General features: G+C 43.3%; 4 protein-coding genes across 8 annotated transcripts; 1 reads left to right on the top strand and 3 right to left on the bottom strand.

Moving 5' to 3' along the window:
• Positions 1-3: 3 nt before the first annotated feature.
• On the bottom strand, positions 4-1,577 carry LOC111596101 (glyoxylate reductase/hydroxypyruvate reductase). Its single transcript, XM_023310163.2, has 4 exons — positions 1,136-1,577; positions 638-969; positions 451-576; positions 4-391 (listed from the first exon to the last, which is right to left on the bottom strand). The coding sequence occupies exons 1-4, from the start codon at positions 1,534-1,536 to the stop codon at positions 273-275; spliced, it is 978 nt and encodes a 325-aa protein (XP_023165931.2). The 5' UTR covers positions 1,537-1,577; the 3' UTR covers positions 4-272.
• Positions 1,578-2,068: 491 nt separating this feature from the next.
• Positions 2,069-5,179, bottom strand: LOC111596068 (glyoxylate reductase/hydroxypyruvate reductase). Of its 4 annotated transcripts, XM_023310119.2 has the most exons (6): positions 4,967-4,972; positions 4,206-4,333; positions 3,656-4,066; positions 3,265-3,602; positions 3,081-3,206; positions 2,069-2,318 (listed from the first exon to the last, which is right to left on the bottom strand). In XM_023310119.2, the coding sequence occupies exons 2-6, from the start codon at positions 4,307-4,309 to the stop codon at positions 2,200-2,202; spliced, it is 1,098 nt and encodes a 365-aa protein (XP_023165887.2). In that variant the 5' UTR covers positions 4,310-4,333; positions 4,967-4,972; the 3' UTR covers positions 2,069-2,199. The 4 variants fall into 4 exon arrangements, with proteins under 4 accessions (XP_023165887.2, XP_023165888.2, XP_023165889.2 ...); XM_023310120.2 differs by lacking the exons at positions 4,206-4,333; positions 4,967-4,972 and adding an exon at positions 5,083-5,179; XM_023310121.2 differs by lacking the exon at positions 4,206-4,333 and having other exon boundaries at positions 4,967-4,977.
• A 2,690-nt stretch (positions 5,180-7,869) lies between these two features.
• LOC111596109 lies at positions 7,870-8,947 on the bottom strand. Of its 2 annotated transcripts, none has more exons than XM_023310171.2 (3): positions 8,751-8,947; positions 8,292-8,696; positions 7,870-8,238 (listed from the first exon to the last, which is right to left on the bottom strand). In XM_023310171.2, exons 1-3 carry the CDS (start codon positions 8,907-8,909, stop codon positions 7,942-7,944), a joined length of 861 nt encoding a protein of 286 aa, XP_023165939.2. In that variant the 5' UTR covers positions 8,910-8,947; the 3' UTR covers positions 7,870-7,941. The 2 variants fall into 2 exon arrangements, with proteins under 2 accessions (XP_023165939.2, XP_023165940.2); XM_023310172.2 differs by having other exon boundaries at positions 8,292-8,683.
• Positions 8,948-10,289: 1,342 nt separating this feature from the next.
• Positions 10,290-12,066, top strand: LOC111596096. Its single transcript, XM_023310157.2, has 5 exons — positions 10,290-11,132; positions 11,189-11,349; positions 11,410-11,498; positions 11,558-11,860; positions 11,931-12,066. The coding sequence occupies exons 1-5, from the start codon at positions 10,432-10,434 to the stop codon at positions 11,991-11,993; spliced, it is 1,317 nt and encodes a 438-aa protein (XP_023165925.1). The 5' UTR covers positions 10,290-10,431; the 3' UTR covers positions 11,994-12,066.
• The last annotated feature ends 321 nt before the right edge of the window (positions 12,067-12,387 follow it).

Genomic DNA, 12,387 nt, shown 5'->3' with positions numbered 1-12,387 from the left:
TGATTGCTTAAGACTATTGATTTTATTGCTTTGACTAAGTTCTTGTTGCATGGTTTGCTGAAGGATAATGAAGGATAATTTTAGCGAGTTTGCTTGTTGCAGATAAATCAGTTGTTTGGCCTGGGCTGCTTCTTCTTATATACATTTTTTTGAACCTTCCCTATCAAATCCATTCTCAGAATAGACTCCCTTATTATATGCAACAATTACAATTGTCAGCAATTTGACTCCCATTTATACACAACTCTAATATCCATCAATAGTCCTGCCGTTCAATACGCTGGGCTGAGCATGGGCTTATCCTCGATGGCATTTATAATATTATTCGCTGCCAGTAGGCTCATTTCAATGGTCGTCTTCATGGTCTGCGTGCCCAGGTGGGGTAGCACCACTGCAAGCGAAACGCTATTAAAACATATTTCAAATGGATCAACTTCATTGAAAACGCACCACAATTGGGCAGCTTTAGAATGGGACTGTCTGCTGGCAAGGGCTCTGGCGTGGTTACGTCTAGACCCGCCGCAAAGAGTTTCCCACTGCTCAAAGCCTCATGCAAGTCAGCCTGATTCACCAGACCTGCAATCAATGATATATCAAATCATAAATATATATTATATCATATATAGCTGCTACGCACCGCCTCTGGCCACGTTGACGAACACTGCGCTGCCTTTCATTTGCGCAAAGGCCTTCGAATTGAATTTTTCACGCGTTTCGCTGGTGAGTGGTGCAGCAACCACCAGGAAATCACTCTCCTGCAGCAGACGCTCGAAGGGCACATGCTCTGCCTTGTAGTCGACATCGTTTTCCTTGCGGTTGCGTGTCGTATAGAGTATCTTGGCCACATCCCAGCATTGTAAGCGCTTGGCTATGGCCTGGCTAATGCCGCCAAAACCAAAGAAACCAATAACTGAATCACGAATCTCCACGCCCATTCGCCAGTCAATGTGCTCCGTTACCCACTGAGAGCTACAAGAAAGGGAATTCAATGTCCGTTATAAGCTTTTCCTATTTGAATATAACATCTATCTATATGCTCGAATAATAACGGTTATTTCCGATCTGTATTCAAAAGTTCAAGTCAAGTTGGCAGACCGCTAAAAGCTTAAAAGCTCTCCGAACAGCTGCTACTCACGTCTCAATATCTGTGCGGCCGGCATGAAAGTGTCGACCGGCTGCAATCATGAGGCCAATCGCCAGATCTGCCACCGAATTCTTCACCACGCCTGGCGTATGCCCCAATGGAATCTTGCGACGCTTGAATTCCTCCACATCCGCAAAGTCAATGCCCGAGGACATGGTGCTAACGGCACGCAACTGTGGCCCGGCTGCATCGAGTATGACAGCATTCAGCGGCTGATAGTGCGCCCACAAAATGGCATCCACGCCACCCACCTTCTCCAGTATCTCATCGCGGCTGGGTGGCACGCTTTTGCAGATGATTGTCTCAGCACCGCGCGAGCAGAGCAACTGCAATGCCGGCGCCGGCACCTGTGGATGCGAGATGAGCACTTTGAACGCTCGCGAAACGCTCATTGTGCACCGATACGCTCGGAATTTAGCGAAAAACTAATGCGACGCGAACTAATGCTTAAAGCAGTGCTTAAGCTTTTTGTTGCCTCAAGCTCTTATTAGCTTCCACCTTACTTGCTTCCCTGCACCTCTTTCTCTTTCTCTTTCTCTTTCAGACTTCTGCTCGAAATGCTTGAAGTTCAGCCAAAATCGAATGCAAGACATATAAAGCTTTCAAAGCTCTCGCTCGAATTCCATTCCGCCTGTTGCTCTTTCTTTTACGCTCTTTACTCTTGCTCTTATTCCATTTAGCTTCTTGTCTCACTCACTCTTGCTCATGCTGCTGTTTAGCTTCCTGAATCTGATTAGACAGGTAATTCAAATAGAGCCTTGATTACCCATACAGTATCAGTTTTGAAGTGTTTTAGAAAGAGCATTCCGCTATTAACAAGATTCGAATTACTCTCTCCTCCAATCAGACTCTTCTCTTCCAGGCTGATTCCAGAAAGTTCTTTGAATGAACAAATAGGGAAAACTTAAGATTGTAATAGTAGAACTTTTATAAAAATTTGTTTTTTTAATTCATAATTATTCACACAATTGTTTGTTAAAAATTAGCATAGGAATACCCTTTGTAGACTATCAAGGCTTTTCACATAGTTTTTCCAAAGTTTTCCCATAGCTTTCCTAGTAAGCCGGCGAGAGCATGCGCTCACCGGCCAAGCCGCGCAGCACATTGTGAGCGGCGATGGTGGCCATGTCGGAGCGCGTGCGATTGGTGGCGGATCCAATGTGGGGCAGAATAACTGTAAAACAGAAGTGAAGCGGTTGACCTTGAGATACAATAACAAGATACAGCTGCAGCTGCATAAAGATACTATAAAAAGAGAAGTGTGAACAAGCCAAAACTAGCTTGGTTCAGCTCTGAGATTGTGGAGGTTCACAAAGGGTCAAATTCATGTAATTAGCAGAGTTATCTGAAGATAAATATACTGAAATTATCTAAAGATAATTGTGCACAGCGAGGCTAACTAAAAGTGCTTGGCCTAAGCTTTGCTATGTATTTCAGTGGAACCTTGCTACAATGGACAATCATTTTGTCACTCTAGACACTTTAGACTGTATCTATGCCTATCAGACTAGCTGATAAGCTATGTCACCTGCGACAACTTATCATCGATCTACATGCATTTTAGTAGAACCAAATTTGTCTGTAAGGAATATCTCTCTAGGCTCCCAATATTCTAGTTTTACACTAAAATGAAAACGTTATAGGCATATACTTTTGCCTACTCTAAGCAACAAAATAAACAACAAGCTTTTATAAAGATAACCCAAATTGTTTATAGATGACCTAAAAAGAACCTTGGCCATCAAAATTGAAACTAAACCCAAAACAAAACTCTCTAAAAAAACCAACAAAAAAACAGAAAAATGCAGATAAGAGTTAAGTAAGCGATAAGAGAGCTGACTAAAGAGAATATATATATATATAAATATAATTATATATATATATATATATATATAGTAGGTATAGCATATAGCTTATATATCATTCATTCACTTACTGATATTGTCGAGGGTAAGCAGCTTGCTAGTGGGTGGCAGTGATTCGGGATCGACGACATCGAGGCCCGCGGCAAAGATGCGATTCGACTTGAGCGCATCGTACAGATCATTCTGATTGACGATCTCTGTTTGGGGAAGAGTTGATGAGTCATATGAATTGCGCCTGGTTAGACTGAGACTTACTGCCGCGTGCAATGTTGATCAAGACGGCGGTTTTCTGCATCTTGTTGAAGGCGGTGGCATTGAAGACGCCCTGAGTGGCAGCTGTGAGTGGTGCGGCGATGACCAGGAAGTCGCTCTTGGCCAGCAGCTCGTCGAACTCGACCTTCTTGGCGTTGAGCTCCTTCTCGATGTCCTTGGCGACGCGACGCCGTGTGGTGTAGAGCACCTGGTCGATGTCAAAGCCGGACAGACGCTTGGCAATGGCCTGGCCAATGCCGCCGAAGCCGTAGAAGCCAACCACTGAGTCGCGCACATCCTGACCCAGCATCCAGTTCAGATGATAGTTCTCCCACTTGTCACTATAACCAGGCAGAAATAAGTCAAGATTCTGAATGTCTCGTTTCCAACTCACGTTTCGATCTTCTTGCGTCCCTCGTGGAAGCGACGACCTGCTGCTATGAGCAGGCCCACCGCCAGATCCGCCACAGCGTTGTCCAGCACGGTGGGCGTGTGACCCAGCGGGATCTTGCGACGCTTCACCTCGTCCAGATCGACGTAGTCAATGCCAGCCGACATGGTTGAAATGGACTTCAACTGGGGTCCAGCTGCATCCAAGGCCTCGGCATTGAGCGCTTCGTGTCCGCCCCACAGGATGCCATCGACTCCTCTGATCTTCTGCAACAGCTCGGCGCGATTGGTCGGCACACTCTCCACACGCACCAGTTCGCAGTTTTCCTTGAGCAGGTCAATGCCCGATTGGGGCACCTCTGGATGCGTGATCAATACTTTGAATGGCTTCGCGGACATTGTCTTGTTCTTGGCTCTGCGCAAAAGGGACGCATGACAAGGTGTTAGCAAAACAACAGCAAAAACAAACGCCAGCAAGGGCAACGCTTTAAATTTCAATGCCATACTGCTCAAAGCGACGTTTGGCAAGTCACTGAGCTGAGCCGGTTACCCACCCCGACTTAAGTAGCGACTGCCTCTTGGAAAGCAGCGCAGGCCCCTGGAAGCCGCGGCTCCCTTTGCCAATGAGAGGCGATAAACTTATGAACCTGTTTAGCATTCTAAGCGAGCTCGGTTTCGATCTCTATAGGTGTATGTGTGTGAGTGAGCGCGCTCTAGCGTTTACAGCAAATACCGGTTTTCAGGAGAGCGAGAGAGAGTATTTTAAAAGAGCAGAGAAAGCACTGATTCTAATTAGAATTGCTGAGCACAGGAATTGGTCATGAGTGCAGGAAACAATTACTAACTGGAATCAAGGCACACATAGATCAAGTTACTTTAAAAGTAAATGCTAAGAGATTTATTGAGTAAGAGAGAACTATAGAGTTGGTATTTATTATCATGACAGCTTATCAATAAGTAAAGGAGCTTTGCTTGATTTAATTTGATAAAAAGGTAAAAGAAAAATTATCAATGTTATATAGATTTAATAAAAAATATAAATATTTGATATGGAAAAATAATATTATATTTCAAATATATATTTTATATATTATTATATTAAATTTCACAATGAGTGAATTATATTAAATTATTATATTAAATTTCACAATGAGTGAAATTTGTCACGGAACAAAAACACAATTAACACTGTGAAGGTCGTGGAACAAGTAAAAACCACTCATTATCTCTCACTACTCCCTCTCTTTTGTTATTGTTGGATCGCTAAGAGCAAATCACTAAGCAAAAAAATATAATTAGAAACAAATAACTGAACTGTTGCTTTCTGTATTTCCAACTGAAATGTCAATGAAGCTTATGGCGAAGCTTGTCGAAAGCTTCCGTCTTACTCTCCCTCTCTCTCTTCCTTCGTCTGTCTTTCATTCCACTTACCCACTATCACTCTTCTGGCTATTGGAAAACTTAACAGCTGCGCGTTCGCCGGTCGACTGAATGGAAACGCAATCGACGGCTAGCTTTTTATACAGTTACTAACTTTGCGCAAAGTTATTAATTGCTGATAAACGTTTTTCTATCTTTTTTCGGTGAGCAATCGCCAAACAAAAATGGCCTGTGATTAAGTTGTATTGAATGCGTTCAAAGCAGTTGGAACTCTGATTATCTTTTCAGCGATCGGCTAAGACAACAGCACTTTACTTTCAGCCGTCCCTCGCTCTTCCACTTTTGTTTATCTCGCTCAGTCAATGCAATGCATTTTGTTGCTCTTTTGCTTATCTGCGCACTGCTTCTTATCTGAATATTCTGTCTCTTTCGCTCTGTGAGATTGAGTGAACTCTTTAGCTGGCCAGCTGCTGGAACGAGCTGCGCGCCTGCTCAAAATACCAGTTGGGGATTTTTCCCATGTCATTTGTGGCGCTCGCATGCTAGCCAATTTCCAATTGGAATGGGACAGCTATCCCCAGCTTTAATGGAGTCGAGTCGAGTCGCTATTGGAACGCCAGGTTGTGAAACCTACTCACAAAGGCCTCGAACACCACATTCACATAGCTTTTTTTGTGAGCGGATCTGCTCAAATTTTGTCCGCATAGAAGCAGGCGCTCAGCGCTGCATAGCTGCTCTCCAACGCGCGCCGCACTCTCCAAACCCATCTATCTGTGTGAAAGCAGCAAAGAAACAGCAGATGGCGTTGGCGTTCGCGTTGACTTTCCCTCTGTCTCTTCCTCTGCGTTGGCGTTGGTGGTTGTCGTCGTTTTTGCAGTGTTTCTTCTGCGTTTCTGCAGGGCTATACCCAAATGCACTTAATTATACCCTGCATAGCTTAAATGCAATGGGGTGGTCACCTTTCAAAAAAAAAAAAAACAAAAAATAATTATAACATATTTCCTTTTTTGAATACAAATAAAAATACATTTTATTTATTATACTTTTAGGCTGAAAATAAAATTTAAAAATCCACACATACACACACATAGAGGGTATCTGAATGTCATACTTTTCATTCGACTTGTTGCCACTGCAATTAAATTTGTGACGCACAGATTTTGACTGGGCAACTGGGAGACTGAGCAGCTTGCTCTGCGCTTTGGAGAGTTTGCAGTCGCGACTGCACTTTGCCTAATTGCGCAAAGGTTATTGGCCCAGAGTTGCCAGAGTTTGGTTCCAAAGTGCGAGGGTGGCTCGATGTGGGCGCCAAACGTCGTCTCGCGCGCGCTTTTTCTGTGGCTGCGTCGCTGCTTGCGCTTTGTTCTTTTGTTTTGTGGTGATTTTCTTCTGTGGCAACGGCGGCGGCGACGGCGGCTCTCGCTCCAGCTCCGTTGGCGTCTGCTGGCTTTTATGCTTCCCTGTTACCAAAACACGATGCGTCATTTTGACTGACGTAACCAGGAGACAGCTGTCTATCAGATGCGACCGTCGTGCCGTCGACGACGTTGGCGACGTTGCTTGTCGGTTACCGTTACGCCCGCTGCCGATGGCAATGCCAGCGCTCGCTGCGGTTTGGCGAACAAGTGCCCAGCAATCAATAGATAGTAAAAAGCAGTCGACATAAAAGATGAGCAACGCACATACATACACGTACATACGCACACAGAAGCACACATACACGCTGGCATGCACAGTTACGCGCGCTATCGTAAAGTTACAGTTGTAGACGACGGCGAAAAGCTCCGCTGATTAAGTGACATGGCAGCCCCTTCGCCCCATTCACCCCATTCGCCCCACACCCATGCCAACTGTTTGATCACGCCGCTGCTTAACTAACGGCACTTGTCAAGGACAGTGACAGCCGCCGTAGGTGCTGCTGAATGGGTGGCAGCATCCAGCAGCAGTCGCATTCTGTTTGCTTCATAACCAGCTACAGCGCAGTCGAAATCAAAAATGGTGGCCAAGCTGCAAGCTACAAAGCTGCAAAAGCAGCGCCCACTCGCCGCCATCGAAATGAATTCGCCCTGCGCAGGCGCCAAAAGACGAAGCGGCGCCTAGAGCCTCAAATGGGCCACTGCCAAGCTCCAAAAGAAAAAATCCAATACCAACAACAAAAAACGGTTAATTTTTATGTGTGTTGCGAAAGGTCGGTCGCCTAAACAAAGCACGAAAAAAATGTGACGCGCAGCATTGAGGCAGGTCCCTCTACGCGATACGAGCGAACAGGCGCGCACGCAGCAGCAGCAAGCGACAACGCGATGGTCGGCCAGTTGCTAGCTGAGCTGAGTAAGCAAAAGCTATTTTATGTGCGTTTGCATGTGTGTGTGTGAGCGGAGACGTTGCCAACGCAAGCGGGCGCCTACGTCACAGCAGCACATGAGCAGACAATAGCTAACGCAACGAGAGAGAGAGAGTGAGAGAGAGGGAGTGCGCGCACGTTTATTTTTGTTTACTTGCTGAGAGTGAGAGAGCGCGCGTGGGAGTACTGGCGATGTTTTAATTGAGTATGTGTATGTCTGTGTGTGTGAGTAAACGCTTATGTGCACTTTGTTTGAGTTTGCTGAAACTGTGCTTAAATTACCGTTGCATGTTGTTAACATTAACTGACAGCAGGCACAAGTCGTAATTGACATGTCTCTCCACTTGTACAGCTAGCTTTTGTTCGTCATTGAATGGGAGAGTTATACAGAGAGAAGGAGAGGATGGGAGAGCTGTCTGAGTAGGACACACATTGTCTTTGTATAATTAAGCACAGGGTGCTTGTTGTGCCTTATAGAGTTCCACATCAACGGTTAGTTTTATTGGAATTAATTTATTCACAAACAATTTAAGCCGCATTGCTGCAGTGTAGCTGTCGCCATGTCAATTTCAAATCTGATACATATTTGCGTCGATTGTCGATGAAGATGCACTTGATCCGTTCGCTTCCTGCCCAGGTGAACTGATACCTGCAATACTTGTCGCACTGGCCGCAACGGCCACAACGCGATACGGATAGGCACGTGATCGATCCATTGCTTGCGATTGCCGCACCGACACGTCCTCCGTCCTCTCCGAATGGGAACCCACCAGCATGGGCTCGAAGAGATGATGGAATAGATTATACGACTGGGCGCTGACATTCCTATTGGGCGAGGCGGGCCGCTCCGGCGACAAGGGCTGGGGCTGCACAGGACATATATATATATATCGATTAGATTACTCTCAAGGATCTCTACCTGCAACAGCGTGGTATACATCTGATCGGCATAGGTAAGCAAAAGTCGAAGACCTTGGAATCCCTCTTCCCGTTCGGGGTGTTGACGCAGCTCTTGGGCAGCCGCATTGGTCATCCGGGTCAGGATCTGGACCACCGTCGAGAGGCTGCTAACCAGGCACATCACATCATTATTCACATCCACGGCCTGTGGCAGCATAAACCACTCGGGCACATGGCCGGCGATATTGGCGCTGCTGCTATTATTAACACTTACGCCACCGCCACCACCACCAACACCACCACCATTATTATGACTGATACTTATACCGTTACTTACACTGATGCTGTTGGGGATGGTGGCGGTGCTGGCAGTCGAGAGACGCATTTGACGTGGCTCCACAATAACAATGGCTGTGGGGGGCGCCTAATGGCAATTAAGCTAGGCAATATCTAAAATAGTACTCTTAGCTGGAGTTACCTGCTCATTATCGCCGTCGCCAGCATTCCCGAAATCCGGCATTGACCAGTCCCCAATGGAATCGGGTGCCAACAGTTCGGCACCGCTGCCTTGCTTGCTGCACCACATAAATGGAACTTGATTTTCAAATACTTTAGATTTTAAACACGGTCTATACATCGTACTTTTGTCAACGAACTAACGTGATAAGCCCAAGCCAAATCAAATCGAACACCAGGCCCACTTCGATCGAGATTCCTCGGATGCGAAGGGCCAACAGCTGCGTCAGATTCCCAATCGATTTGGCCAACATTCAACTCGCATAAGCTCTGTGCTTCCAAAACTCTTTTCATTTGATATCTCGATAGGAGTCATATAGATAACAGCCTTAATAGGTAGATAGATAGATATATAGATAGAGAGTTGTATAGATAGATTTATAGACTAATAGATATATTGATAGACAGATAGATAGTTAGGTAGATAGATAGATAGATAGATAGATAGATAGATAGATAGATAGATAGATAGATAGATAGATATATATATATAGATAGATAGATAGAGAGATGTATAGATAGATTTATAGATTAATAGATAGATTGATAGACAGATATATAGTTAGGTAGATAGATAGATAGATAGATAGATAGATAGATAGATAGATAGATAGATAGATAGATAGATAGATAGATAGATAGATAGATAGAGAGATGTATAGATAGAGAGATAGATATATATATAGATAGATAGATAGATAGAGAGATGCATAAATAGATTTATAGAATAATAGATAGATTGATAGACAGATAGATAGATAGATTGATAGATTGATGTATCAACAGATAGATTGATATATATATATATATGGATAGATTGATATATATATATATATATAGATAGATATATATATAGATAGATAGATAAATAGATAGATAGATAGATAGATAGATTGGTAGATTGATTGATAGATTGATAGATTGAAGTATCGATAGATAAATTGATAGATTGATAGATTGATGTATCAATAAATAGATTGATAGATTGAAAGATTTATGGACTGATTGGCGGATAGATTGATATAAAGATTGATAGAGTGACTAATTGATAGATTGATAGTATCATAGATTGATAGATAGATAGATTAATAGACTGATATATTGATAAAAAGATTAATAGATAGAACGTACACGAGATTGATAGACTGATCGACTGATAGATTGATAGATTAAAGATTGCCAGATTCACTGATTGATTGATTAATAGATTCGTAGTCTCATGAATACACAGATTAATAGTTAGAAATATAAATAGATAGATATATAGATAGCTAACAATTGATAAGATAAGCTAAGATAAGGTAAGATTCTTCAAGGAGATACCTCTACAGATAGTTAGAAAACAGTCAAACATATAAGTCCGAAATTTTTGCTCCCTTCCCATGCAGTAATAGGTCCGTAACTATATGCAACCTGCACAAAATCCAGACGTCTTCAATTAGCTGCAAATTTTTAGGAGCTATCGATCATTACTCATACGAAATTGACATATATATGTCAGAAACCTATCAGACATAGTCGACAAACTTCCCACATCAATAAATAAGCCCAGACAGTAAAAAACATCAACACAAAATACAACTCAACTTTCTAATTTAAAAAATTAAAACCCACCAAACATTCGTTCAGAAGAAGCAACCGCAATGAACGTTCGTAAGAAACTGCATTTTGAACCAGATAAGAAACGCGAAAAAATACAAAAGATGATCATATACCCGCTGCCCGAGGCACCAGACGAGCAATGTCGCGATGCATTCCTAAGGCAGATCTTTGAGCCCTATGAGCGGTATCAGTCGTCAGAGCTCACTATTCAGTCGGAATATTCCAGCGAAATGCAGAATCGCAGTCAGCATAAATTAGGTATCAACTTATATGACCCGGATGAGAAGCTCGTGACCAGCTATGAGAGGAATGCACGACTCACGGTCTACCACAAAAAGGCCATTAAGATGTCACTGGGCGACAGCAGGGTCACAGCGCCGAACATCAATAAGTTGCTGAGGGATCGCTATGGCAACATAGCCACGGCGATTGGGGTCGTCGCCGTGCTCTGCCTGCTGACGGACGTCAAGCATCGGATGAGCGTGGTGCGCAGCATGTGGCGTCACGAATCGAATGTGGATCGGAATCTCCGGATGTTCAGCTGGTCCATTCATGACTATCTTTTGCGCTTTCAGCGACGCAATGAGAACTATTTGGATGCCGTTGAGTGGGAGCTGAAGGGCCAAATGGACTGCTTCAAGTTTCGAATGGATCTGAAGGAAATCATACGACTCGTCGATGCTATCTACGACGACTATAGAGCTAGGCGTAACTTCTGCGAAAGCTGCTTGTTGTCCATACGGTAAATCACACGCTCTAAACATTTGGAAAACTTAAACTCCGTAAGCTGTATTACAGGGATGCCGAGGTGGATATTATGGAGCTGGTGACAAAGACTAGGAAGGAGGCTGAGGATCAGCAAGCTCAACTGACCAGGGCCATGCAGAAGACGCCGCGTTCCGCCGATCCAGGTGGCTACAGACACAAGGAACTAAATGCAAAGATCAATCACATGGATTGTAAGCAGCCCACCAAACATCTCCACAATTAAATACACAAAATCAATTTCATTATTTCAGTTACGGTGCCCATTGAGGGGCGATATCGCATCAATTGGGCCCAAACAACAATGGAACAGTCCACTTTGTATGACGAAATTAACATTAAGGTAGAGTTACACATCATTTTAGAATATCCTCAAGGTAATTTTTGATTCGCCTACAAAAGTCCATAGAGGACGAGGTAGCTTTTTTCACACAACGCTCCAAAGAATTCGCCTACTTTAGAGACCTCTGTTATATGGCCTACAACATGGAGCTATCGGACTATAGGAACCGCATTAACGAAACGGAGTCGGCATATGAGACAAGCATGGAGCTAGTTAATAACGAGATACAAAGCACACGCAACAAGCTGACGAAGGCCATAGACGACCTGAAATACTACAAGGATCAGATACCAATATTTCATAAGAAAATCGCAGAGGTTCAGGCGATATTCGCCGCAGAGGAGGAAGCAAAGAAGCCAAAGGTAACTGCTCGAAGTCGAGCTGTATATGAACATATATATATATATTTATTGTCATCATATATATTCTTAGATAGTAGAGGTAGAGGCCGTCGTTGCAGTAAAGAAGCCGAAGAAGGGGGCTAAGAAGTTTTAGAGGAAACCAAACAATGAAAAAGATAACTTTTGCTTAACGTTTAGCTACAATAAAATTTATTAATACCAGAAAACTAAATTCGTGTATATAGATATATTATTTATGTTGTATATATATATATATGTTGTATACATAGCTTTTTTGTTTAATTATTTTTGCTTGCAACTGCAACAAGAGTCGCTTGACATAAAATAGTTCATATACATATACACACTAGATAAGTTTGTGGTTTTCTTTAACTCTCGCAACATTCGGTTGGCTTAGATGCTAGTATCTATCTTCGACTGCCCCTGTTCTATCATATATCGCAAACCTATGACTATATCTAAACGTACACTCATTCAGCCAATTAGTTGGGTTTTGTTATTCTGGAAGAAGAAATGGGTTTTGTTTT

Source organism: Drosophila hydei, unplaced genomic scaffold (assembly GCF_003285905.1).
Source record: "Drosophila hydei strain 15085-1641.00,03,60 unplaced genomic scaffold, DhydRS2 tig00008114-arrow-pilon, whole genome shotgun sequence".
Lineage (NCBI taxonomy): Eukaryota > Metazoa > Arthropoda > Insecta > Diptera > Drosophilidae > Drosophila > Drosophila hydei.
The sequence above is the reverse complement of the archived record's forward strand: the minus strand, read 5'-3'. Positions and strand labels throughout refer to the sequence as shown.